At 42.1% G+C, this 27,748-nt stretch overlaps 1 protein-coding gene across 4 annotated transcripts; it reads right to left on the bottom strand.

The window, feature by feature from the left end:
* Nucleotides 1-167: 167 nt before the first annotated feature.
* On the bottom strand, nt 168-27,748 carry camsap1a (calmodulin regulated spectrin-associated protein 1a). Of its 4 annotated transcripts, none has more exons than XM_034710353.1 (20): nt 27,359-27,748; nt 26,617-26,813; nt 18,359-18,621; nt 15,125-15,286; nt 14,953-15,033; nt 12,640-12,672; nt 11,765-11,906; nt 9,999-10,138; nt 9,794-9,890; nt 9,574-9,700; nt 9,366-9,448; nt 9,168-9,252; nt 6,614-9,056; nt 5,044-5,180; nt 4,744-4,952; nt 4,524-4,589; nt 4,107-4,194; nt 3,893-4,014; nt 2,900-3,018; nt 168-2,789 (listed from the first exon to the last, which is right to left on the bottom strand). In XM_034710353.1, the coding sequence occupies exons 2-20, from the start codon at nt 26,810-26,812 to the stop codon at nt 2,499-2,501; spliced, it is 4,884 nt and encodes a 1,627-aa protein (XP_034566244.1). In that variant the 5' UTR covers nt 26,813; nt 27,359-27,748; the 3' UTR covers nt 168-2,498. The 4 variants fall into 4 exon arrangements, with proteins under 4 accessions (XP_034566244.1, XP_034566243.1, XP_034566245.1 ...); XM_034710352.1 differs by lacking the exon at nt 12,640-12,672 and adding an exon at nt 12,228-12,287 and having other exon boundaries at nt 27,359-27,724; XM_034710354.1 differs by lacking the exons at nt 4,524-4,589; nt 12,640-12,672 and adding an exon at nt 12,228-12,287 and having other exon boundaries at nt 27,359-27,745.

Genomic DNA, 27,748 nt, shown 5'->3' with positions numbered 1-27,748 from the left:
TTAGATTCTACACTCATTGAATTGTTGGTTTCTTTTAAGAGGAAGACATTATTTCACCCCAAATAGGAGTGTATCAGTATCAGATGATGGAAAGAAGTAATAGAAGCACACAGCACAGAAGAGAAAATGTGCACACAACACTACTTTAGGTAAGCAGACACATTTCATCAGAAAACAAACCTAGTTGGGTTTTTTATTAAATCTCTCCAAAATAAATAAACATAAATATAACACAATGAAATAATACTGGTAACATCCCTCAAAGCCTGTAACAGAATAAACCTCAAAATAGTGCCTCCCTTTAGTAAACATAACTTGTACGTAATGTACAAAAAATACTACTCAAAAATGTACAAAATGCAGCAAACAAATATCAAGTATTGTGCGGTTCCCCCCTCCCCGACATTACACCAGCTGCTGAGAATCTGTCATCGCAGGGAAATGACTAGTGTTGGGCGCCAGAAGCTACATTAGATTCAACCATTTCTCCAGAATCCAGTGAGCAGTTAATGAGCAGCAAACAGCTCAGTGGCAGAGCTCAGTTCATCTTAGTTGAGCAATATGAGCCTGTCAGAGATCTCAGATGGCTCATACATAAGGAGGAATATTATATGAAGGTAATACATTACAATGCACCGCTGTATAGGCATACAGGCGTACCAATCTCGTAAGTGCTTCCCTTTTGGAATACATACTAGTACAATTTCCCCTGCTTTAAGAACATGATTTATCTTCCACAGCAGCTCCCAAACAAACAAGTAAAACAGTTCTGTTGCTTTGTTCCATTGTTTTGTTTGAATAACGAAAGATTTAAAGCATAATCAAAAGAGTAAGAGACACATTCAGCAGAGGTTACACAAGTGGTGCATTCAGCCCTCCCCTTTACCCCAACACACTCTCACACTTCTCCAAACACAGTAAAACAGAAACAAGACTGGACATCATCGCTCACAAACATCCACGCCAAAGATTTAAAAAGTTTTTATCAAAGCTCTTTTTTTCATAAAAGCTCAGACCAGTGTGGTGTCACTGGTTCATAATCTGGGCAGGTTGTAGGTTGAGCCTCACAGCAGTAGTGTATTTTCTTTTTTGCCAAGCAGAGATAGCTTTAAAAGACATTCAGTGAATTTTCACTGCTGTCTTTCAGTAGTCGCGCTTAGTACCGTTTGTGTGCTTGCGTATGTGAGTTGTTTCAGTGCTATTTGATTGGTCTGTCTCCTCTCTGCTGCTACGTAAGTATTAGTCCATCTTCAATTCCTTGTATTCACATGGCGCCCGTTTTCCAGAGACATCACGCCGAGGACGGGAAGCTCAAACACTGTTGTGTTTTCATGTAAACATTGGGAATCTGTCCAATCGGTTATAATGTAACTGCTTTTTAAATGATCAGCGACTGATGAGACAGTGCATGGCAAAAACCTGGAAGGACATTGGCGCATTATTCAAGATAAAACAACGTATGTGATAACAACACATTAGCAGCTAGTATAAGAATTCAACCAATTCCTAGCCAACAGTTTTGTTCAGGAGTGTTATTAAAGCTCCTGTGAGGATTTTGAGCTGGTCATGAAACAGACTTAATATAATACTGATGTTTCTGTGACCTCCAAGAGCAAACCAAACCATCAGAGAAAAGTTTTTGTTCGAAGCCTAAAACCACTGGCCTGCACTGACAAAGTAATATTCTGCACACTGCCACATTTTTTTTTTTTTTTTTTTTACATTTTTCCCTACAAAATCATCCCAGAGATGAGAGACACGGCTGTCCACAGGGGGCGCCAAAATCCATATAAAACAAATGGTCCCTACACGAGCTTTAAGGCTGCAACTCCAAGCTAACAATACTACTAACAAGGAAATTCAGTAATAGTAATGTTAGCTAACCAACAGATTTTTGTTTTAATGTTAGTTAGTAAGCTAACTAGCTAGCAGTAATGTTAGCTATGGACCTTAGTAACAGTAATGTTAGCTGGCTAGGCTACCAGACAGTAATGCTAACTCAAAATTGGTTGGATTTAGTAACTAAGCTATCATTATGAATTATTAAAAATGTCAGTTCACCTTGAAATAGAGCCCAATATGTCTGTGATGATCACAATCCACCATCTTTTAGGTTTTGATCATCATTTGATGGCTAATGATGATTTAACAGACTCCCATGTTTATACACTCTGCCAACCTAGAACACAGCTGACACCATTATATCAGCATTTTAGCATTCTGAATAGTGCCTAATAAATGTAGAACATACCCAAAAATCAAAACAACAAAGTGTCCCATGCATACGAAAAGCTAAAGTAACAAAAGAAAAAGAAATCATCCAGTGAGTGGGCAGTTGTTTCGTCTTCTGCTAAAGACTGGCATCTCGACTGATGAGAAATCCTCCTTATCAAATCAGTTCAATGATCATACATGTCAATCACCTCAAATTATTGGGTCCTGCCCAACACAAATAGATAAAACAGAAACTAAAACAAGTGTCCTTCCTTCGTTTTCCTTCAGCTCCTGCGTGCGCTTCCTGGTCTCTTGACCTGCCATAGATTATTGTGGATGGTCAGGGCGTCCACACTGACCGACACAGACTTCGCCGGGATGACGTTGAACTGCTTTCGGTCGGAGCTGTATTTGTAGAGCTTGTCAATCATCTTCCGGGTGATGGCACGCGGTCCCGTGCCCGTGAACTTGACGATCTCTTCTGTCTCCGGTGAATACGAGTAGATGGCACGAAACTGGCACCCACCGTCTCTGAAGAGGATGATCAGGTGATTGGACTCACACTTTTCCAGCTCCTGTGGTCAGAGAAACAGACAAGAAAATGTAAGTTATGATTTTGGAATAATATCTGTGATTGCAACAAAATATCACAATTAAATATTTAATTACAAATAAACACACTGACCTCGATGATAGCATTTTTCTGGCCCTCATTAACCTTTCCAGCGAGACAGCAGTGAGCGATGGCATTGATTATGATTGGCTTGTTAGACTTGGAGCTTGGCTCCTTGAAGAGTTTAGGACCTGTAACAAACAAAGCACAAGAAAGATAATGCATAGGGTTCTGCAAGTGAGTAAAATAACAGTGAGGAGAATATGTATACAAATTAAAACGTGCATTGGTGCTCCTTTAATCCTGTGCATCAAAGATGGAGCTGGAGACATGGGTTGATTAGATTACATTAGCCTATGGCGTAATGTTTTTTAGGTGTGTCAGCTAGTTGACAGTACTCTCAAGGTAAAAACAAGAGTCCAAGAAGATGTGGCTAAATGCAAGATGCACAAACCCCTTCATAAAAAGCAAAAATTGTTGTTTTAAGATTTGTAAAAGATAAGCTAATGCAGTACACCAACTATACTATAGCTGCTCAGCTAATCAGTGCACTGCTGGCGGAGGAACACGTATGTATTCTGTCAGAAAATAGTGCTGAAACAAAAAAGTTTTCTAACATAAAAGTAAAGTGCTAAAGTAATCCAACACTTACACCGACATTAATGTTTGTCTTGCTTCTTAAAATTAGCTTAATCAAGTAATGAAGTTGACTTTGTCTGCAGCAGTTGATAGCCTGGCTCCTGTGTTGATTCTTTGCCCGGTTTCTCAACAAAGGGGCGATGCTGACTTGTGGAATTGTGGGTACAATCACTATGGACAAATACCTTGTACAACCCCACTTCAATGTAAACTAACTATCCTTTGACTTACCACTTGTCTTCTAAAGATCTCAACTTATCTTTTAGTTTCAGTTTTATTGCACTAATTCATCTCAGTATGTTAAGACAAGCAGTTTGTTTTCTAGTTGGTCACACCAGGACATGCCGTGCCGTCATTGCCCTCACTAATGTAAGTAAGGTAAGTTAAGCCTACTCTAAAATGTTGTGATTTTGCATCTCTGCCCACCATTGTACTCCGTTGAAGTGATGGAAGAAGCTATGGAACCGTTCTCCCAGTCCCTCTCCATGTTCCTGCTGGACGCCCTGCTCAGCATGGGGAAAGACTCCATGGAGCACACAGACCCAGCCCTGAAACACACACCTCAATGTCAGTTACATGGATACGCAAGACAGGAAGAGATCATCTTTTTTGTTATGAAACATGACACTGGAAGTCTCACCTTTGGGACTCCGCCCCTCCAGAGATGACACTGTCCGCCTCAGTGGCCAGAGAGAGAGTTGACCCCCGGTGACTGCAGCTGGGTTCAGCTTGAAACGAGGAGCAGAAGAAATCATGATCAGTTACTTCATTTCAAACAATTCATCATCCTTAAACGACTACTGATCAAATTTAAATCAAATGATGATAACTGACCAGAGTTAAATGTAAAAGTATAAAGTTATAGATGTAATGCATTATGCTACTTCAGAAATTACAAATGCCGGAAAACTGAAGTGACAAATCCTTAAATCATGAGTCAGAATAAGCCACTCTTAAAGTCTAATCAATAGCTGACTCTTGATCATGTGTGTCAGCTGTTTGAACAGACTGTTGTATGGCTGATATCACATCATGCAGAGCAGGTTAGAAGGTTCACCTCCCCTGCAGCCTGCTGCTGCTGAGCCCTTCCCTTTGATCAACAAGGACACCTTCAGAGAATTACCTGCATGACACACATGTACACACTCTGAGGGTGACAATGAAGTGAGCTCGACTAAAAACACACACACACACAAAACAATCAGATGACGTAGACGAACACACTACTCTAACAAATAACACATAGACGTAAATATACTCAGTTTAAGTGTTCTCACATTTGGTGGATCCTTTTGAGAGGCTGTTGGATCCCTCACGGTGCAGAGACTTAGGCCTGCCCCTGCGTGATTTAGTCCGTGGGCGGGGCTTGACCAGGCCCTGCTCTTCCATCAACGCTTGCTGCTTCCTCCGCAGGTACTCCTGCTTGATCAGCTCCCGTCGCACTTTCTCCTCCTCCTTACGTACACGATCCTCTTCAGCCTTCCGCCTTGAAGAAACAGAAGGAAACAGACATTCGTTTGCATGAGATGCATCCCTGCAGACCTCGACGACTTCTGATCATTCTAACAAGAACTTACTTGACTTCATCACGTTTGAGCTCACTCTCAACCTCTTGTTGTTGTTTGCGTAGTCTTGTCTCTTCCGCTTTGCGCTGCTGTTTGAGGAGGAAGGCAGCCCGACGTTTCGCCATTTCATCCTCTGCTTTCTCCTCATCCTGCAACAAACACAAAATGTAACCATCAATTATGCTAACCAGACTGCCTTTGGACTTTGAACCACAAATAATAATAATATGATAATAATAATCTTTAACCACAAATAATAATAATATGATAATAATAATCTTTATTTATAGAGCACTTTTCAAAAACTATGTTACAAAGTGTTTTACAATGCCTCAAAGGACATGTGCAAAATAAAGAACATTTTAAAAGACCATATAGTTAGTGCAAGTATCATAACTATTAAAAGAACATAAAGTCATAAAAACAAAATAAAAGCAGGACCCTATGCAAGACACCTTGATCAAATAAAATCAGGAAATACTCTCTGATAAAAGTACGTTTTGAGCAATGACTTAAAAGAGAGCACAGAGTCCACTCAGACCTCATTCCACAGCTGTGGGGCCTGGACTGAAAAGGCCTTGTTTTCAAACAAGTTTTTGGGACTTAAAGTAGCTCTTTAGGATCGCAGATTGCGCACTGGAGTGTATGGTTTTAAAAGGTCAGAGATAAAACTGGGGCAGAGACAGTGCAGTGCTTTAAAAGTAACCAATAAAATCTTAAAATCAATTCTAAGCTAAAACAGGAGTGATGTGGTCATATTTCTTGGTTCTAGATAAAAGCCTGGCAGCTGAGTTCTGTAGTATCTGCAGTCTGTCATGGGATTTTTGGTTAAGACAAATCAGCTCTGGTAGGCTAAGGGAGGTAAGGAAGAAGCATTTAGTGAGAAAAATTGTAATCTAATTAAATAGTTTATCTTATTTTAAAATCACTTTCAATTGTTCAACATGAATAGCAAGAAAGTGTGTCACTTTATTTTAGTTGTAAAACAATTATTTAGACTTGCAATAACCAATTTAGCCACAAGATGCTGACATGCACAACTACCTCATAGTAAGGCTGGGTGATTTTTTAAGATGTACCAATATATTCTCAAATGAGATATGGGATACGGCAATGTTGTTTATATCAATAAACTGTAGTTATGTTGCATTTAAGTAAGGTTATACATTTCTTCCGTTCGCCTATCTCTCCTGTCAGTTTCACTGTCTGTTCGTCTCCACTCTGCCCTGTCCTGTATGAAGTGACAACATGGAGTCAGATTAAGGTGAGAGCAATGTTAAAGGAGCCAGTCAGATATTATCAAGACCATGGTCAACAATAATTCTGAAGACATGTTACCCGCTGTAACTAACAGGATTGCTTTAAACAGCTGCTAACAACCTCTTTTTTCCATCTGTGCTGCAAATAAAATATCATGAAAATTAAAAAGCGTAAAGTGGAACACACTCTTCTTTTTTATAACTAAAGAGAGGGCAAAACATTCAAGACTCCCAAATGAGTCATCACAGTTGTTGTTTTCAGCCTCAATATATACACAACTATACAAACATGCTTACACAGGGCATGAAGTCCAGAATCATACCTTAAAGAAGAAGCCGAGCCCGTTCTTCTGCTCGCCCTCTGCCGTGCAGTCTGCAACATCTGCTCTGCCATCCTCATGAGGATCCTTAAGCTCTGACAGGTCAACCTCAATCAGGTGACCTTTAGCCTTTGCATTCTCATCCCCCACCGCAGCCTCCTTCCCTGAGCTATCATCATCATGGTCTGCAGCGTGGAAGGCAGACATACTCGTGAGGACCTGTGGGTCTGGTCCTCTTTCATCTGTGCCGCTGCGTTTGTTGGAGTCATCCTGGATTCTGAACGTGGCTTTTCTCTGAATGCTTTTTTCCACCCTGAAGCTCTCAGCAGCACTCCCTTCATTCTGGTCTCGACTTGAGTCATCTCTAGACAGTGGAGAGTCAGATTTGATGGAGGCCCTCCTTCTGTTGTCTTTGCTCTGTTTTTGCTCCGGGGTTTTGCAGCGTTGGCTGGAGCTCAGTTTAGGAGGACGGCGAGCGGGGGCGGGGCTGCTCCCACCGATGTCTACGAAGTGAACTGCAAACGATCTGGAGTCAGAGGTAGAGGAGGTTGATAATGTCGTGGTGGGCGTTGTGCTTGGGCTTGATTCCACATGTTCTTGCGGGGACACCACAGGCACATGTTCTTGCGGGGACACCGCACGCACATGTTCTTGCGGGGACACCACACGCACATGTTCTTGCGGGGACACCGCACGCACATGTTCTTGCGGGGACACTGCATGCACATGTTCCTGTGGGGGCAACACATGCACCTGTTCTTGCGGGGACACCACATGCTTCATCAGCATGTCTTGCTGCAGAGAGAGCTGCATCATCTGCTGCTGGATGGAGCTTATAGCTTCATTGAGCAGATCGATGGAATGGGTGCACTCGTTCAGATTGGGTTCCGCTCCACCATCCGGGGACAGAACTTTCAACCTGTTGTCTCGGCTTGCTTGTCCTCCCTCTGGTTGAGCTGCCTTCACCTGAAACTTCAGAGAATCAAGGTAGGAGTCGTCCTTGCAAGACTGGGCCTTGAGTCTGCTCCGGTCTGGTAGCTCTGTGGACTGTGAGTGTTTCAGGGGCAGTGGGAGTGTGTCGCTCCTCCCTCCACCCTTCTTGACGATGTTCAAGAACGCAGCTTTCCCGAGTTTTAGCCGCTGCCTCGCCGACAGACTCTCCATCTTCTTCTTCTGATACTCGATCGCGCGTCTTTGCTCTTCCAGTTGCATGTGAAGTTGCAGCAGCTCTGAAGGCACTACTGGGGGACTCGCCGTCAAACTCTTCCCCAACACAGAACTCTGCTCCTTCGCAAGCCAGCTGGTCGTGCACTCAGTCTTATGTTGCCATGGAGGCCAAGAGGCAACCTCGGAGCCGTCTGGTGTGGTCTTCTGAGAGCTGCTGGTACTTGAGACTCCGTCACGGAGGCCGAGCTTGAGGAGCTTTCTCTCTGCAAAGCTGGTCATTTTGACACTGTTGCTGCCTGAAGCGCTGCAGCTGCTCGCCCAGGATATGGTGCTGAGGCAGGGGCTGGAGCGTCCGCTGTAGTCCTCCTTATCGTCCCGCTCGCTTATCTTTGAGTCGTCTCTCAGTTTGGCTGACTCACCATCAATCTCTCCAAATACACTCAACTCTCCTTCTGGGAAGTACCTTCCTTTTACTCTCTGCACCATCTCTTTACTCAACTCCATCTGATCTTCTGCCTCCTCATCTTCCTCAAGGTCTGCAATGTCTGAGTCAGAGTCAAGCCCGTCCTCTGGTACTGCGGACTGGCGCTCTGACTCATCTGACAAATGCAGGAAGAAGCCTTGGGGTTGGTGAGAGATGCCTATTGATCCCTCTGTGGGTGGCCTGAGAGATCTAGAGACTGATTCTACCACAGGTATGGGCGTAAAGGTGTTTCTGTTTGACTCAGCCATAGGGCTTTTCCTCTGTGATGGCCTTGGGATGTTTGATGACACTTTCCTGGCGGCTGCTGCTCCTCTACAGCGACTCTCCCCGCTCTCCTCCTCCTTGTTCAAGCTGATGCCTTTTTCTTTGGCCGGCTTGGAGACCGCAGGCATCAGAGGCTCCAGGTAGTAGCAGTCTGCCTGGTGGTCCAGCGTAAACGGAGCCAAGGACCTTTCGTTATTAGAACCCCTTGAGGTAGTCGTCGCACTCGGGATTTCCAGTTCATCCTGCTCCATGTCACTCCCAATTCGACATCGAGAGAACACAGAGGGGTGAATCACAGAAACCAGCTCCTCCTCCTCGATTTCCTCCTCCTCGTCCTCGATGCGCATGTGACTGAGCAGGCTTTGACCACTGAGTCTGTGATGAGGGCCAGGGCCCAGCATGTGTTTTGGGGTGATGCTCATGAAATTTGAGGACAAGCTGTCTTTGCTGATGGAGCGGGCCAGGCTCATACTGTCTGCGTCTTCCTCCAGCGGGTAGTGCAGGGCGTAGGGTGCTGGCTGGGACAGAGGCCTGGACGGGGCAGAGTGTGAGGATTACAATTAATGTCACTTTGGAAAATTAATCATGGAACTACCAATATATGCAAAATACAGGTATATGACATTTATCAAGACTGCTCACCTCTGCCTTCTCTCTGGCCAGGCAAGTATTGAGCCCGGATGCTGCCCATCTGAACGTGTCATAGAGTTGGACCTCTTTCTCAGCTCTGAACAAAGAAATGATAATCAAAATTTGTGAATAAATGTAAGAAAAGGGCTTTCAAATATGGCAAAAATATCTTTGTTTGTGTCTCAGAGCACCAAAGCTCGAGTAAATTACCAGCAGTGCTCTCTTCAACTGCTTTCTGTTTCTGTCTTAGGGGCAGTAACGAGCGAGACGGGCTTAATGAGTTGGTTTTGGTGCTGTGTAGGGAAACAGAGAGGAAAAGAAAATCACAATTCTGCTTGTCCGACTTTAAAAATACAACAAATCAGAGATCCTGCATCTTGAAAGTAAAGCTTGTGGTGCAACAGTGACAGAAAAATACCTGAGATCAGGACTTGGGGGCGTGGTCAAAACATCAGCCGAGTTTGATGATGTCATGAAACTACGCTTTGTAATGCCAGAGATGGGAACATGAGGCCGGGAGCCTTTAGGCTGCAGCAGTAATCTCACTGTTGAAATATGGAGGGGTAAATGAACCATTAGTAATGATCCTATAACACTGTAAACCACCATTTAAAGGAGCATTTCACTAAAATATTCACCATCTCTGAATTCTTGCAGGTCCCTAGGCTGCACAAAGTCTGGTTTGACGCTCTCAAACCACCAGAAGAGCTCAGCAATGAAGACCATCACGTTGTTCTGCAACAAAGCAATGATCAGGTACCAGGTCAGGAGGGAGACATTAAGATGTTGTTGGTTTTTTTTTTCCAAGCACAGTGTGGGGGTGTTAAGTGCTTCTGGGCTCACCTTTAGTACTGGTGGAGAATACAGCAGGTCCTCAGGCTTCAGATGGAAGCATTTGTTTAGGTATTCATTGGAAAACTCTTTCAGGAGCTGGATGTTGTAGACACTGTCTGCAATGGAGGGGACCTCCTTCAGACATATATCTGCACAGAAAAAAAACAACATTTATATTACAGTGCTAAATGATAGATTAGATTTGGTAGTTTGCTATTCTTGTGAGACTAAATTCTACAGCTCTTGTATCTGTAGGCTGAATAAGAGGCAGGATTCAGCAGGTGATCAGCATTGTTCAGAAAAGGTCAGTATACAGTGTGATACAACATTACTGGCACTTTTCACTTTATGTATCACTCCACCCCAGTGAGATGTTCCCTGTACCATCTCTTATCATTAAAGCAAACAGTCTTCATCTTAACTGATTTAACTTGAACCTCAGACTCACAAAGGCTACCGAAGCAACTGTCAAGTCACTGGTTGACAACATTTGGATAAAACTTATTTTTCAGTCTGGCTTCAATGTAGGGTTTAACAATTTTATTACATTTAAGTATTTTATTGGTTTTAATGTTGTTTTATTTATTTTTACTATTTATTTTATTTGTATTCAGTAAATTATTTTTCAATTTATCTACTCAGCTTTATTGATATTTTAGCCTTAAATTTTATTTTCAGCTCTTATCCTTACCCTTTTTAATTTATTTATTTTAACTATCTATATTCTTAATATTAATTGAATGCTTTATCTTATTTAAATTACACATATTTTATTGTTGTTGGTGTGCATTAGTCTCTATTTTAGTCTCTATTTTAAAATCCATTTTTGTTTCTTTTAATATATCTTGCAATCATCTTTTTTTCTGCTTCTTTCTTGTTTTAAATCGCTGCAAAGCACTTTGGTTTGCACTTGACTAGTATGGAAGGTGCTACACAAATAAAGCTTGATTGATTGATTGATAAGTCAACAATATTAAGTAATTGGAGTGAAGTGACAGTGAGGGAAGGTGTTTGGGTTGCTTATAAAAAGTCCAGATCCAGCGGAGTTCCTATCTGAGATACTACATGTGTGCTGTGGCCAAATGAACCCTTAAATAAACATTCAAAAGATAAATGGGTTTTATTTGTTACCACTTTAAGGTGATTTTGCTGATATAATACGATACCGCAGGTGGACCGATTAGTGGCCTGGGCTATTATTAGGGGCTGATATTTGGCACATGGCTGATTATCTGTATCAGCATTTTATTTTTACTGATTGCCCATGAAATTAATTAATCAAAGCATATTAATCTATGGTAGTTAGTAATGAAGTGGCATAGTTTTTTTGAATGACAGGTCCGTTTTTTACTGTTAAAGCATACTAGTTCCACATATTATCGATCTACCAATAATCAGCATCAGTGTCTGCCCTGAAAAACCACTATCAGTCGACCCCTATATGACACAATGGAATACAAATCAATACAGTATGAGGCCAGTATTTGTGGTTGACCCTTGTTGCTCATGCTCAACTGCCTCCATACTAGTGTTAATAAAAAAATAACAAAGGGATCTTGGATTACTTTAACAGTTATCCAAGCTAGCTGTTTCCCTCTGCTAGGTAACATTAGGTTTGTATTTAGCATCCAAGCATGACAGTTGTATCCACCTAGTCATCTAACCCTCATCTATTTCCTTACAGCTCTAACAGAGGATGGGTCGTGGCTCCTTACATTAGAGGACTATGGTATTTGTCCCTGTCTTCAGCTGATCTCAGTCCAGTGTTACTGTACCTTCCAGTCTAATGAGTTCTGGACAGTAGAAGTGTATCACAGCCAGCAGAGCTGTGCCGTCACAAACATCCTTCAGCAGGTCGTCCAACAGAGGGAAGTGCTGCAGCGTCCGACCTGACAGGTGATCTCTTCGGTAACGCACCTGAACAGAGGAACACAAGTTTTAAAATGAGGTACGAGGGTTACAAATGCTAATTTCTCACACAAATACTACAACACTTCTTCTCTAAAGTACTTTGGGATCTTTCATTAACATCCTGGACTTGATGGCTTTCTATATATCTAATATCACATGGAATCAGGAAGGTCTTTTAAAGGAGTATCTTGTAGACTCACAGGGGATACTAACTTCTTTCATTTCAGCTGTAATAGTAGCTTTAGCTCTGAGGCTGGTACATGTGATATAATAGGGAGAAACAACAAAGCTTTGGGTGAAATGAGAGTGAAATGGTGAGTACATTACCACGTGAGAGAACTCCAAAGGTTCCAATAAGCAGTGTGAGAGGGCATGCAGTATATCTGGCTGGTGAGGGGAAAAAGAAATGAATCGATTTGGAGGGAGTAAATGAAATGAAACAAGCTGTGAGCGGAGGTGAGAGCTCAGATGGAAATGAAGGAAATGTTAAAAGGAACGAGTTTCATGCCAAGAAAACGCAAAAGAGCCAAAGGTTTATGAGCTTGCTGTTTCTTCCTTTGACACCAAGGCCACTGCTTTCTTTGTAAAGTGGGTTCAAATCAATTTTGGGGTGTTTTTTGCATTCAATCTCATGAGCTGTCATTCTTAGTTTGTGCTGTCTGTTCTGACTCAGATACAGATAAAATAAACACATAGATAAACAGACATTTGCACAGAGGATTGCGAGCAGGTCACTTACAGGTACAAGCTTCCAGTACCATTTGGAGGGAGACTAGTATCCAAGAGGCAGAGAGAGGGAGCGGGAAGTTTTGGGGGGGGCACACAAACAGGAAGAGCAGCAGACAAGTCAGGGATCAAAGTCAGACACAGATTATCAGATCATCCCCTTTAACGTGAAGATAGATCTGATCTTAAAGACAAGGAGAAAGGGTTAGACAGTCAAAAGAAATAAGGCACATGAGGAAAAGACAAGAAGTCTACACAACAGGCGAAAAGAGGGATTATATTTGAACCCCAATACTCTCTTTAAAGCTGCCAACCTGTTTACACTTGTCTTTTAACCGTTCTCCTCCTCATGACAGGTGGATTGGCACCAAAGCGAGAGAGGATAGTGTTGAGATTTTCAAACTCTGAGGGGATTCTCCCTCAGGAGGCTTGAGGGAGTTGAGGCGTTATTCAATCAAATATAAAAACACAGATATGACAAAAAAAGCTTTACTTCCACTCCCTAAGGATATCAACATGTCTGCTCTTTAAAGCTAACACACATCCATCAGGCCAGTCAGAGAGGAGAGAAAATAATGCACTGCTATCTGGAGAAGCTGCCGTAGAATCAACATGTGTTTTGTTTAACTTTGCTTCTGTAACACTTGGTTTACTGCTGTCTGTTTGACATCTTGTAATCCGGATTATCGCATAAACCATGTCACAAAGTCATCACTCCAAACAACACAGTAGGTCCTAAACTTCCATAACACAATGAACTTTAGCAGTCAGGATGATGGAAGACTCAGCTGAGTTTGGGCTGGATAAAGTGTTTCTTGTTGGGGGCTGCTTGTGCTGCTGCTTGGTAATGTTAGCATTATAGCACATGTATCATTGTAGAGGCCAAGCCAAAGCTTTAACTGAGGTGCTGCACCTGGAATACCTATTTGACGGGCTGTGAATTACTGTGCTACATGAATGAAAAGTCGAAGAACGCCTGTCCAAGTCATAGTTGCATTTTGAACTCTCTGTCCGTTTATTTCCATGAGATGTGCTCCAAAAGAGTCCAATACATAACATTTCACAAACAAACAGCCACACATAACTCCAGCAGCACCATGCTGATACGTCAGTCAAAAACTGTTTTACCTGAACACCTGACGACACAACAGAGGTTCCTACCTTAAATAGAAAATGACCGCCAATAACCCTGTACGACCTTAAATACTGACACAGGTCACATAAAAAAACTAATTTACTATCATCGCTCCCTCTATCTCTTATTCTCCTCTATCCCTCTTTCCAGACCCAACTCGGTCAAGGTAGATGGATGTCTAACATGAGTCTGGTTCTGCTCGAGGTTTCTGCCTGTTAAAAGGACATTTTTCCTCACCACTGTAACTTGCTCAATACTGCGAGGTGCAATGCTCATGGTGGATTAAGGTTGGGTAAGACTGAGTCTTATCCTGTCTTGGTTTTGGGTCTCTGTTCATAATTTGACTAGAGTACATAGAGTACGATCTAGACCTGATATGTTTGTAAAAGCGTCTTGAGATAACGTTTTTTGTTATTTGGTGCTATACAAATAAAGATTGACTGATTGATTCATTAATTCATAATCTGCCTCTACAATCATAATGGGGTCTTCTCAGGTGAAATTTGACTTGCAGCTTATGTATATAATTGCTTTTTACAAAGTGTACAGACTTTTTAAAAGTGTTTGGTCCTTAATATTAAATCCACATGGCTTGATTTCCAAGGTAGATAAGATTTCAGATGTTATTTTCTTCAGAAGTTACTCTTGTGACAGATAAAAGGTCAGCATCTAAATATTGCAAGATTGAATACCTTGAGCACAGTTTGAAGGAATAAAACAGAAATTGACCGGTTTGTATGACATTGTTACTGAACAAAGGAGGCACGAACTGTTGCAGTTGGATCTTAAATTAAAAATCAGCAACCAATTCAGATTGGTGAATGTTTACACCCCTAATAAGAACAATGAAATGTAAAACTGATGAGTTTGTAGCTTTTGCTAATTAATTAGCTCATGTTCATAGTTGGGCTGTAATATCCAAAAAAACTAACCACTCATTCATCCAGCTCTGCGTCTGAATCAGAAGGTGCTTTTCAGATTAAAATGGAAGCAAAATCATATGACTCAAGCTGCACATCTGAGAGTTAGTACACAGAGTGAGAAAAGGCGGCATGTATGTTAATGAATTCAATGAAGAGATCAACATCAGCAAAGAAAGACATCATTCAGCAGAGAGGACATGTGAGGTCACACAGAGATAGACAGCATGTGAGACAAGTTAATACAACAAAGAGGCGCACAGTGTGTTACCTTCTGGTGACTGGGTGAATCCAGCAGATGTTGCTTCATTTTTAACTCTTTCTCCATGATCTCCCTCATCTTTATGTTCACCTGCAGAAACCAAGATGTCGTAAGAAGACAAAGAAAAAACACACACACAGGTGCAGGACATTTTAACACGAGAGGGTTTTTTTTTTTTTACCTTGTTGATCCAAAACATCATTGCATCTTCCAGGTCAAAAGGCAGCTCCTTGGAGGCACTGAAGTTGGAAAAACGCTTGACACTGGACACCACTTTCTCTATGCTGATCATCCCCACGATGTAAGCCATCATCAGGGCGTCAATGAGGTGGATGTGTGAGCTCTGGAGGGACACATGTGGAGGGTATAATACATTATAAATGTTGTATCAGTGTTTGGAATCACAGCTGTGCATGTTATTTCTGCTTTTCATCTGACAGTGAAGAAGACCAGGCAGATTTTTATGCTCCATCACTGAGTCGCCATGGAAACAAGGTAGAACTTCCTGACTGAAACATTCAGACTCCTGGCAGTGAAGCCCTCATCCGTCAACACGTGAGACAATGACTCTGTATTACTGCATGACTCACACACTGTGTTTCCATTTGTACCAAAAGGCCACAGCTACCATTAAGCAGTGCTTTGCAGGAAGCCTGGCACGAGGAAGTCCTTTACCATAATTATGTAGACAGACGACTGATTCTCAGAAACCTCAAAAGACAGATAACAGATATACAGTCGGTAAGTGGTTTCGAAATCTCCTGTACGCCCACACTCAGGCGTTTTATAAGTCTGAAGCAAGCGCCAACCTCCTGACGCAAGAATTGAAGCCAATGGGGAAGTGTTAAAAACTGCAGTTCATCAAGTGTCCACTTGAGGCTGGCTCCAGAAGTCTAGAATTACTGGAAACCACATACACACAATTTCAAAAAAGTTGATCTTTACAGCAGAAATAAACATGTTTACAGCCTGGTGCTAAAAAACAGTGTTGCCTAGACAGCTCATTTCTCGATCGGCACACACTGTACAGGTGAATTTTTTCATAGCATGGCAATTTTGAAGATATTAAGATTACGAGTTTTCCATTATGAGAGGCACATCTGACTTAATTGATAGGCGGGAACACTGTAGCTGTTGGCTTGGAAGCTCAAAGCCTGCCTCTTTATGCCTCGCTTGGCAGCAGTTGTGTTGAGTTCAACACATAGACTGTATACAATATGGACGTAGTATCCGTGACGTCACACATCTGTTTCTGAAACGCTGTTTTTATAGGCCAATTGGCGGCGGCAGCCATATTGCTGCTGTCAAGCGATTGTGATGTAAAGAGGCGGGCCTCGTTTTCTGTACCAGGCTGTAAACATGTTTATTTCTGCTGTAAAGATCAGCTTTTTGAATTTGTGTGTATGTGGTTTCCGGTACTTCCGAAGCCAGCCTCAAGCGGATCCTCGATGAACTGCAGTTTTTAACACTTACGCATTGGACTCATATTTTTAGACCGGAGGTTGCCGCTTGATTCAACATTTCCAATATGGCTGCCGCCAACGATTGGCCTCAAAACAGCGCTTCAGAAACAGATGGTTGACTTCCTAGACACTACGTCCATTATTCATACAGTCTATGGTCTGTATTCATTAGCAGGAGAGACTTACACTTTGAGACACCTACTATACACCCATAAACTGCTGCCTCTGACCCAGCCTGTTGCCTCTGTGATCTCCCACTTGTAACCTCTTTATGACTAATACCTCAGAAGAGTAGCTTCATATTAAAATAAAAAAAAGTGCTGGCTCATTTTTTTGGTTCATTTTCTTCCATGAATATTTAATCTCCCTCTTTAAAACCTGCAAAGCACCCGTGGCCACTGGTGCATTATTTATTCCAAAACTCTTGGCTCATATTTGGCTCTGAAAAAGCAGAGTCGCAGTTTGGGCTGCCAGTTTACCACTGCAGAGACAGCCTTCCTCCTGATTCACATAAAAAAAAACATTTACTGACTCATTTTTTGAATTGTTCTTCAAACTGATACTTGTTTTTGTACTCTGAGGGGAGCTGGAACAAATACAAATGGATAGAGCAACTGTGTTAGCAAATGATTCCCAACACACAAACAGCAGTAGTCCACGATTTCAAAAGAGAATGTTACATTTTGATTCAACAAACAACAAGACAATTTTCCACTTTGCCTCAGTCCTTCTAAGATGGCTCGGGTCCAGAGAAGTCACCTGTGTTTCTGGATCACATTCATGTGGTTTCCTGTTTGCATGGTACAGTTTGGGAAGCAGCAACAAACTGTGTTCACTGACAATTGTTTTGGGAAGTGATTTTAAGCCTATGCAGTGATTTCCACTCCAGAGCAATGTCTGTTTGTAATGCAGTGCCACCTTAGGGCCCAAAGATCACAGCCATCCAGTATTGCTTTTCTGACTTGTCTCTTTTGCACACAAATTTGTCCAGATTCTCTGATTCTCTACTGTAGATTATAAAGTTCAGGAGCATCATTTTGATATTGTTTGCTCACTTAGTCTCTCACAGATTGGTGAACCTCTTCCCATCTTTACCTTTAAAAGACTCAGCTTCTCTGGAATCTCCCTTTTCTACCCTGTCATGATTTAACCTGCTGCAAATAAACCTACAGTAATAAGTAGACATTTTGGGACAGGGATTATGTTATGGCTTCCCTGTCCCAACCTTTTTAAAACAAGTTGCTGGTGTCAAATTTAAGATATATTTATAAATATATGTCATAAAACCATATAATTTTTTCAGTTTCAACATTTGATATGTTGTCTTTGCACTATTTCCAGTTAAATATTGGGTGATTTATTTGCTAAACTTTAAAATCTGTTTATATTCATATACTGTGAACAGCTTCCCATCTTTTGGGGAATTGTGCTTGTACATGCAACTAACATTAGCCTCCTTTTACCTTAATATAAAGCTAGAAACCAGGAAAAGACTTTATAATTATACAGCCAAACTGTGACTGCATTCAGGTAATCTCAACATAATTTGTATGGAGGTATAAAGGCATGAATGGATTCGCAATAGTTGGTGTGATATGGGTTCTCATAAATAGAATCAGACAGCAAATATATTTCCATTGGCATGAGAACATGTAGTTGTAATAGATTTCTCCCAGGTATATACAAGGCCTTGACTGATGTTCTTTGGATCTCTAAAACCTGCTTATTTTAATTCTAATTTGTTAAAGTTAAAAACCTGATGCCAACCATGAGCATCCATTCTTAGTATCAAAGCCAAGAGAAAATAAAGATAAGCTTCAGCTAAACAAGACTCCAAAAATACAGGAGCTCTATGAATCACTGCAGACATGGTGGTACTGAACTCACTGATCCTTTTGTGTGAGCAAAGGTCGGCGTGGTTCTATGACTAGACATGAGGATCAGCTACCCACCATCTTTATGGGAGCTGAGCTGAGGTCCAGGTCAGAGACAGGTGAGTTGTCTGCCTGCAGGACATAGATGCCCTTCCTAGACAGGGCCTGGATGACAGACTGGTGGCTTTGGAGCAAGGCGGCCTGCTCGGCGTGCAGGATGAGCCCACACACGCGGCAGTAAAGCTCTCCAGACAGCAGCAGGCGGATGATGGGGGGCTTGATGTGTTCCTGCTCATACTGGTCGGTGTAGAAAGGGTCCCGCAGGTCTGTAGGGATGTGATCTGAAACAGACACAAACTTCACATTAACTTCCTGTCTGCTTGATGACACACAAGGTTACTTTTACAGGTGCCTTTAGTCTGAAATCACCTGATGACACCACATATCCACTGAAACTATTTACATACACACGTGTCCACTGATGCCTCACCGTGTTACATAACACAGAAGCTCCCAGGACACAAACTCTTAGGGTATTAGATTGTCTAAGAAGAAACCAGTGGCAGAGGAGAGCACTGGTGTACATTCAGAAGTTAACAACCTCCCGGGTAGCGACGCTGAAGGCCGATAGGTGAGCCATAGGCTTTAAGCCAATGAGCTAACAGGACTTAGTGGTGATGCTTAAGCTGATGGTGTTGTCCGAGCCCGCGTGGTGTTTACCTGCTCATGGAAATACACATGAGGTAGCTATTTTTGTATGCCCAGGACCTGTTAATCCTGAGTTAGCGCCTGAAACACTCACGTAATTTAGCTTCTAGTGCTTCAGGGTAGATTCAGGAAGGATCAAACAAGGGGAATACTGCCTGGTAGAGTGAGGAGGTTGAGCAGTTATACATATAATGAGGATAAACATCAGAACTGGTGAGAAATTGAAAGGAAAATTGGGTTTAGCAAAGTTGCTTCAACAAATTACCAATTTTACTTTCCTGTAGCTTTTGGAGAAAAATACTTCTGTTAAGGAAACGTGTTTTATTTTACACAGGACATCTATTTTAGTATTTTGGACCATCATTAGAGTCAGTTGCATTATTTGGTATCCAGTTGAATTACTGCTCAGTGTTTTTTTTCTTTTCAGTTCAAAACGAAGCCAGCTGTTTCTCTCAGCTACTAGTTTTTAAGCTAAGCTAGGCTGTGGGGCCAGTTAGCCTAGCGGTCTAAGCAAGTGCCCCATATATAGAGGCTATAGACCTCGTTGCAGAGGATTCAGGTTCGATTCCAGCCTCAAACATTTCCTGCATGTCCTCCCCCACTCTCTGCTGCCCACATTTCCTGTCTCTCTCATTAAAAAAGGCGAAAATGCCACCCCCAAAAATATAACTTTAAGCTATGCTGGGCTAGCTACCTGCTAGCCTTAGCTTCATAAGAAATAAAAATGCATGAATCAACATTCTCATACAGCTTTTGACATAGTAGCAAACCTTTTTTGTAGAAATTTCCCATCTATTTAACTTGAGATGTTCCATAGCAACTTATTCCGAGTTACTCTGAGAGAAGATTCAAATTCCAAATAACCGACTACTCCACAACTTTAGCATTGATTAAACTTTTTTTAACACGGCTAAAGATGCAGGTAAACAATGTCAAATTGGTTTGCTGAGTGTGGCTAACGCTAGCAGAGTTAGCATCACCAGCTTTCAGTCCTCTTTGCCCGTTAACGCCCACATGCCTGTGCTGGCATTACTCCGATCCTGTGGTTACATGCCAGTTTAACTAGACACAGCCAACAAACAACTTTATCTCCTCTTAGTAGATCAAAATACTGTCAAACCGCACTACAACATGCTACGAGACGACATCTGTCATCTGTGCTTGTTTACATTAGGGTAGTAGAGCAGTATATGATTATGGCGGCAGTCATTAGCCAGAGCTACAGCCATAGATAGTGGCAGGCGGCCACGCTACAGCTTAGAAACAACATATGACCAGCACTTCAGGCCTACAATGGGAAAAAATGTCAGTAATGCATTGTGCGTTGCTTCTGTCTAGTTAAATTGTAGTCGTGCATGTAATAATAATAATAAAAAACAGTTGTGTCCATTTACCATTAGTTTCATGATCAAAATATAAAGTTAGGAACAAAGTGGCCATATGGTTGATGTGTTATCAACCACAGTTATGTTTAAAACTGTGCATTCAATTATAAAAAAACAAGACTGTGTATAAGAATAAAAAGCAGTAGGCCTTAAAACACCCACATTTGGACAATGATGAGGCATCAATACTCAGCCACTTAACTGAGCATCCACTCTCATTTTGCTCCACATTAGCAGCGAGCTTACTGAGATGAACAGACAAGTCAGACATCCATTAGTGGAAAACACACACACACACTCACACACACACACAGCAGGCTCAGACTACACTGTGAAAACCTTAGCTGTGATTTTCACAGCAGACTGCTTGCTTGGCACAGTGTACATTCAGTATCTATCTCACTCTCTGCTGTTGTGCAGCACTGCCATATGGACAGGAGAGTCTCATATCATGTGAGAGAATGCTCTACATGCATCCCTCCAGGTCTCTCTTGAACTGCTTCATTTGTATTTTGCTCAACTCAAAACAAATCTTTCATGTCTGCTTCCAGCACACATCTCTTTATCTCTTTCCTCTGCCACTTCCTCGGCCTCAGCTGTCCAAGAATGCCCCCTATTTATCCTTCCTGGTTGTCGTGGAGATGGTAATGGGGGATGCCAGCATGGCCGGAGGTGGGGGCTGGGTTGCTGTCCCGTTGCTTCACCAGGGCCTGCTCATTGGATCGTTTTACGGTCCCTGACACCAGGAGGTGTGTGTGTGAGTGTGTGAGTGGTTGGAGGAATAGAAGGGGGAGGCAGGGACTCCTCTTTAATCCTAGTTGCTAATTCTACCCAGATATCATCCACCTGATCCACACGTCGAAGCCCACCCTCCTGTGCATGTGTGGGGGGAAATCAAGAGGAGGGAGGTTGGGGGAAGCCTTTGTTCCTTTCCTCTCAGACAGAAGGTCAGATTGATCAGCAGAGATCTTGCTGACAGTCAGGGCAGAGCTGTCAGACTCTGGGCTCTGCTGAGGAAAGCCACAGCCATGCTCTGCTCTTAGAAGGCTTAATGGAGACTCCTTTAAAGACAGTATGTTGTGGAAAAATATCCTTTAAGCCAATGCACGCTGCAGGGACACAGAGGTCTGACCCTGCAGGAAATAAATAGACCGGCATTTACCTTTGTTTGATGGAGCTGATGGCTAGATAGGAGAATGGTGATGCAGCGGTTCTTTGTTTGTGTGACACACTGAAGCACTTTTTTCTCTAAGTAAAGAAGTATGTTGTAAATATGTTGTCAAAATCAGCATTATCTTCCAGTATCTTTTATGAACTGATGAAACGTAGAACATAACTTATGATTTACTGATACTGGCTACACAATCCACATGCCAACAAGAATACAGGGAGTACCAGCACTTGTGTTTTTCCACTTAAAACACTGGACACACCCACTACTACCAAATAAAACTCTAAAAATGCATCTCGTTTTTTGTTTTAACTCTATCTATGAAAAAAAGTTCAGAAAAAAATGTCCCTGAATGACATCAATAATAGCTACACCAAAGACCATTAAATTAAATTAAATTAATTACAGACTAATAAAACTGTCCAAACAAACAGTCCACATTGATTGAAAACACAAGCATTCAGACCCAATCCCATTAAACACTTAAACATGTGACTGCCCTGATTTTCACACCAGCCCACACAAACAACGCCGTCCTCAACAGTTTCAAGTCTAATCTATTAATGATGTTTGGGAACTACTGTCCCTGCCAGTTATCATCAATGACTGGACAAATGTGAAAATGGACACACAGCATAAGACACTGACTCAAACAGGAACGCACTGCTGATATGTTTTAGCTTGTTTGTTCCTACTAAGATTAATGGGAACGTAGCCAGAACTTTATCCTATTTATGTTTAGGGTCAAAGCATGCTTACCGGGATATTTAGTTCCTGCCTAAGCCAAAAAATGTTCACTATGTTGACACTGCATAAAGGAAGCAAGCCTTAAATATGTGGACAAACCTACCAGACATAACATTTAGGGTTGTCTCAAAAGTAGCAACTAGGAAGCATCAACCTGTTTCAACGGATCACTACTGACATCAATACAGATCTTACTGAGTGGAACAATAAAAAAAAAGTTAAATTTGTCTGACGATGATAAGATAAAATCCTTGTTTCTACTAACGGTTACATTAATTCAACCATTAAGGGCAGCCAGGCCTCACACTAACTCACAACAAAATGTTCCCAATAACTTCTTGGCAGCAAGGTTTCATTTATGTCATTAATGATCTCTTAAAATAACTTAGTGTACTGAAAGGAGTTATTGAATTGGAGTTATCAAGATGGAGAATAAAATGTGAAATTGAGATGAGAAGTGAGGCCTTGTAGTTTAATTTGTTTTCTGTTTCAATGAACTTAATATCTTCGGGTTTTGAACTCTTGATTGATCACAATTAGCAATCTTAAGAGGATATCTAAGGCTTCAAGAAGCTGTGATAGATGTTTTATCATCACAAATACTTTGTAGACTTACTTAGTTGGAAGAAAGTTGTGGAGGTCCATGCAAATCCTCCTGACTGAAACCAGAGCCACCACAGGTTTGTTGGCATCTTATAAAGTTTTTTCAGCTTTCTGTCGCTTATTGCAATCTTGTTGTTTGCAAGTCTATCTAGTTCATGATTTGGAGTGACAGAGTCCTGATGGAGCGCAAGAAAATCGCACAAGTTCCATTTGATATCTGCAGAATGGAACGGCAGATATCCCTATTGGGAGAAACTAAACTACCATTTTGGATCATAAGACAAATTGAAGTTCAACCATGACTTCAGGTCTTGACTTATGTTGACCTTTATCTATAATCTGTTTAACAAAAGTACGTCCAATAGTGCTCCTCATGATCAAATTGAGCTGATTCATCAGGGCTAAAACTTTATCGGCACCACCAGACTGAGCCAGCCTCTGTTTCTCTGAACTGGTTTAAGTTGTGAGATAATTCTAATCATGTTACATGAGTGCTTCCCATTGTGTGGAAAACAGGAGATAAGACAGTGTAACTCGTGCAAGGAATCTTCCTCCCTGTGTAGGGTTCCAGAGTGTCCCTGGCACACTGACGTCAGGAGGAGTCAATCAGATTAATGAAGGCACGAAGCCTGAAGAGGGATAAAGGTGATGGTTTGGTGTTTATACTGGGGATTTGGTCTGTACCCTGGAAACACAGCGTCGGATAGCAAATGGGTGAAGCTGTGTTTCGAAAGCCAGAGTTCTGGATCCTTCCAACAACAGCTAGTAACATCAGTAAACCTGTGCTAAGAATAACTATGCTCCAGCTGTGGGAAGATAAAAATCATGCTCGTGTTTGCCAATCCTTGAAGTGGATGTTAGATTTTCTGAATTGGGCAAGGTCCATCTTCACTTGGAAAACTAACCTCACCACAAGCTTTGAATTTTAGGGTTTTGTTCCCCTCTTGGATTTAATTTACTGAGTCATCCACTGCAACACAGCAGATAGCTCTGCAGGGCAGGAGACAATAAAACTACAGTACCCATAAACTTGAAATGATGACCAAGACTTACTGAAAGCCTGCCTCTGTGTCTCTCTTTCTCCGAACGCCTCATTGTCAGACTGATAATAAAATCACGGAGATGCCTGGGCTCGCTTGAACAGCACGGCTGACCTCCAGCTCACGCTCCCCCATGAGCAATCACTGTCTGACACAAAAACCCACATCCAAGGAGGTATCATTCCCAGACATTCACTCACAGCCAGGCGATATGGAGGGATCATTTTTATTGTTTCAGAAGATCTCGTCAGAGCTGGCAAAGCTAGTGACCTGCGTATAAAAGGCTTTGGCTGATCACGAGATGTCGGCCTGAGTCTCTCCTCAAGAGCATGAAGATCCTGACTGCCACTAGATCATGAAGTAGTTCTGTTTCTACAGAGTCTGTTTACATTTAGAGTTATTTTATAGGCTTTTTTAGCCTTTACTAGATAGATTGGAAAAGCTCTATATAAGTGTGAGTCCATTTAAAGAGACAGGAACTGTGGGGAGCAGAGAGTGGGGGATGACATGCAGGAAAAGGTCAAGGCTGGGAGTCATGTTAGCAACTGCTGCAACGTGGACTACAGCCTCTGTACATGGGGCGCATCATGTATTAACAGCTAAGCCAAACAGGTATCCAGTTTGTTTACATTTCAAACAATGAAAACAAAAACAGCAGACGGCTGTGGCTCAGTGTGTAGAGTCAGTGGTCTATCAATCAGAAGATTGGCGGTTCGATCCAAGCTCTGGCAGTCACATGCCAAAGTGTCCTTGGGCAAGACACTGAACCCCAAGTTGCTCCGACTGTTGTTCAGCGGTGTGTGAATGTGTACGAAATACTGATGGTTCCTTACATTAGCAGCCTCTACCATCAGTGAGTGAATGTAGGGCTGGGTGATAATTCAATAACGATAATTACAAACAACATCACTCTGCCCCTAACCCTTAGTAATCTTAAAGGGGAGAGCACAACTCAAAACAATACTCTATAGACTGATACACAGTATAGAGTTTGATATATCTTTGTTGTTAATTTAAATCAAATTATGGAGATGATCTGAGAAAAATAAGAATCTACAAACTAAAACTTCACAAAAATCTCATCTTACACAAAAGACCTGCTTCCTGTTAGCACCATCAGAACTTAGGTATTCAAGAAGCTCATCAGAAAACTAAATCCCAGATACAAACTAACAAACTGTCTGGTTTCTTTAACTTTCACTCAGGAGCAAAAATGTACCTTTAAATCTAAATTAAATAATGATGTGATATTTATTGTGATAATTATCAATATCGACTGATATGAAACATGTTATCGTGATAACATCATTTTCAATATCGCCCTGTACTAAGTGAATGGGTGTAAATGGGGGAATGTGACGAGTAGTGTAAAAGCTGTTTGAGTGGACTAGAAAAGCTCTATATAAGTGCAAGTCCATTTACCATTTACCATAACAATCTGATACTTGTAAATATGGCGACCAGAGATGTAGATACAGTCCTTTCCTGTTGTCTTATTGTATCAAATATGACATCATGCATTCAAACGCTCCATTAGGCCTTGACTGTGTCATCTACTGCAGGGCTTTTTATTGCTTTCAAGAAATGTTTCCACCACTATCGGCTGCCTCATCTTAAAACAAGGAGCTATAGATACATGATCATGTGTTGAAGCTTTAAGCAATAAATGGGAAAGCACACGCAGGACGCTGTACGTCAAATAGCAGTGACTATCATGAGGCTTAATCATGATGTGTAAGGATAAAAGGGGCTTAACGCCTTGGCTAAACAATTACCTGAGTTCAACTCTGGACAGATCTTGAGTGGTAGACTTGCCAGTATTAAAATAAAGTGCTTGTGTTCTAATGTAAAGAATAGCCACACAGTGAGGAAAGTTGCATTACCTACCACATGGCCCCTAATGTCCCCACAACCCCAGCATGAAGGTAGAGGAGGAAAGATGGGCAGTGAGACCCAGTACATCACTGGGGTTATCAAGTGGGCACCTCCTTTTACTGGTGTTTCATCAAGTTAGGCCTACAACACCTCAGGAGGCCTAACAGTTAGCTCCAGGACCCAAGTCCATGCTAGCTCTTACCCTCCATCACACATAAACAACAAAGAGAGTGAAACGCAGAGAGAAGAGTCTGTGGAGAGGTGTTATAAGGAGTACATAGAAGGCAGTGCCAGGGTGATAAGCCTGTTTGGGCTGGAGTTAACCTCTACCAGTTTTGGCTGCATGCTCTGCCTCCCAGTATTCCCCCGTTCTCATAAGGGAAGAGAGAAAGAAAGAGATGCAATAAAGAGGACGGGGAAGATAAAGCTAGGGTGTGACACCTCTACTTTCTCACACTTCCCCATTGTCATGAGGGAAGGAGGGGGGAATGAAGTGAGAATTTACTGATGAGTAGATTCAGGGCTGAGAACAACAACCTTCCTTTGGCTCTTTGTTGCATGGCCTGCATTGCTTGTTGCTGCTGACTTTAACTCTGATGTAAAGTTCATATAACATGAGTGTTTTGGTGCCATGACTAAGATGCAATGAACAGGATTTGCATATTAGTGCCCATAACATGTGCAGCTGCTGGACTCTTGTCTGGATGCACATATTTACAAAGTGAGATGCACATTGGATTATATGCACAGATTTAACATATATGACTATTACAAGACATGATTTAAAGAGGAAAACACAAGTCTTACCTATACCATAGGCTTTGGCAAACAACCAGCGCAGATTCGCATCTATCTTGGCTCTTGCAGAGTCGTAGAGCTCCAGTGGTACGACCTGAGCCTCCATGCTTCCTCCTCCTGCATCATCATCTGCTCCTCCTGCTGCTCCTGCTCCTGCTCCTCTCCTCCAGGTGCTGTCCCTGCCAGCACTCACCTCCACATCCATCCTGTATGGAGAGTTACAGCCACAGCATACTCCATTACATCATCGAGATGAGGAGGAATAACAACCAGCAGGGCCTGGATCTCTGACAGCACCTGCTTTTGGGTGATTGCATGAAATACTACTAGTGCTACACACACACAGTACACACGACTCAGCCTCTTTTTTAACCAGCTGATACTGCAGGTGCCTGGGCTGTCAGTCACCATTGATTGTCGTGCCATGATAGCCATTTGTCTGCACTTTTAAAATCCAAGACAAACACAGTGTATGTGCGTTATTCTGCGCGTAATTGGCTGATAATGCGTGAGGTGAGGAGTGGAGGAAAGGAGCTAATTATGGACACGATTTGAAGATACACTGAATGCATTGTCTACAGTAATGATATAATGCATTGGCAGCCTTTAGCATGAGCTCCTGTTGTTAATTGTCCAACAAGGTTCGGTTGATGGTGTGCAGGTTGACCAATGAATGACCTAACAGTATGTGCTAGCTCAACTGCGCACCTACGCCGAAATACAGCCCACAAACATGCAAAAACAGGCTCACCTTTAAGACTGCATTTGCTCCTCTTCACAGCTTTCAGAGGAAGGTGTTGTTATAAAGCCGACATGCTGCTGGCCCTGCTTCAGCCTCCAGTGGAATAACAGAGGACTCCTCCCTGCACAGCGACACAAATCTCCAGTCCGGCCTCTTAGGATAAAGCTTCTGCTGCTGCGGCTAGCGGCTGATTGTGGTTAATCCAATAATAAAATAAAATCTGTTTGGCAAGCAGTCGAGCGTCTGTTTTCGAGGGAATTTTAATGTCCAGATGCCTGCTCTTTCATTTCAGAGCTGTCATCGTGTCTGGGAGAGACGACTAGCTGGTGTAACGGAGCCCTATAGTAGGAGCCTGTCTCTATGGGGACGACTGTACAGCTCCACTGCAGCACAGCTTCT

The sequence above is a fragment of the Notolabrus celidotus genome, chromosome 19 (genome assembly GCF_009762535.1).
Source record: "Notolabrus celidotus isolate fNotCel1 chromosome 19, fNotCel1.pri, whole genome shotgun sequence".
Classification (NCBI taxonomy): domain Eukaryota; kingdom Metazoa; phylum Chordata; class Actinopteri; order Labriformes; family Labridae; genus Notolabrus; species Notolabrus celidotus.
This window is presented reverse-complemented; position numbering and strand designations above follow the sequence as displayed.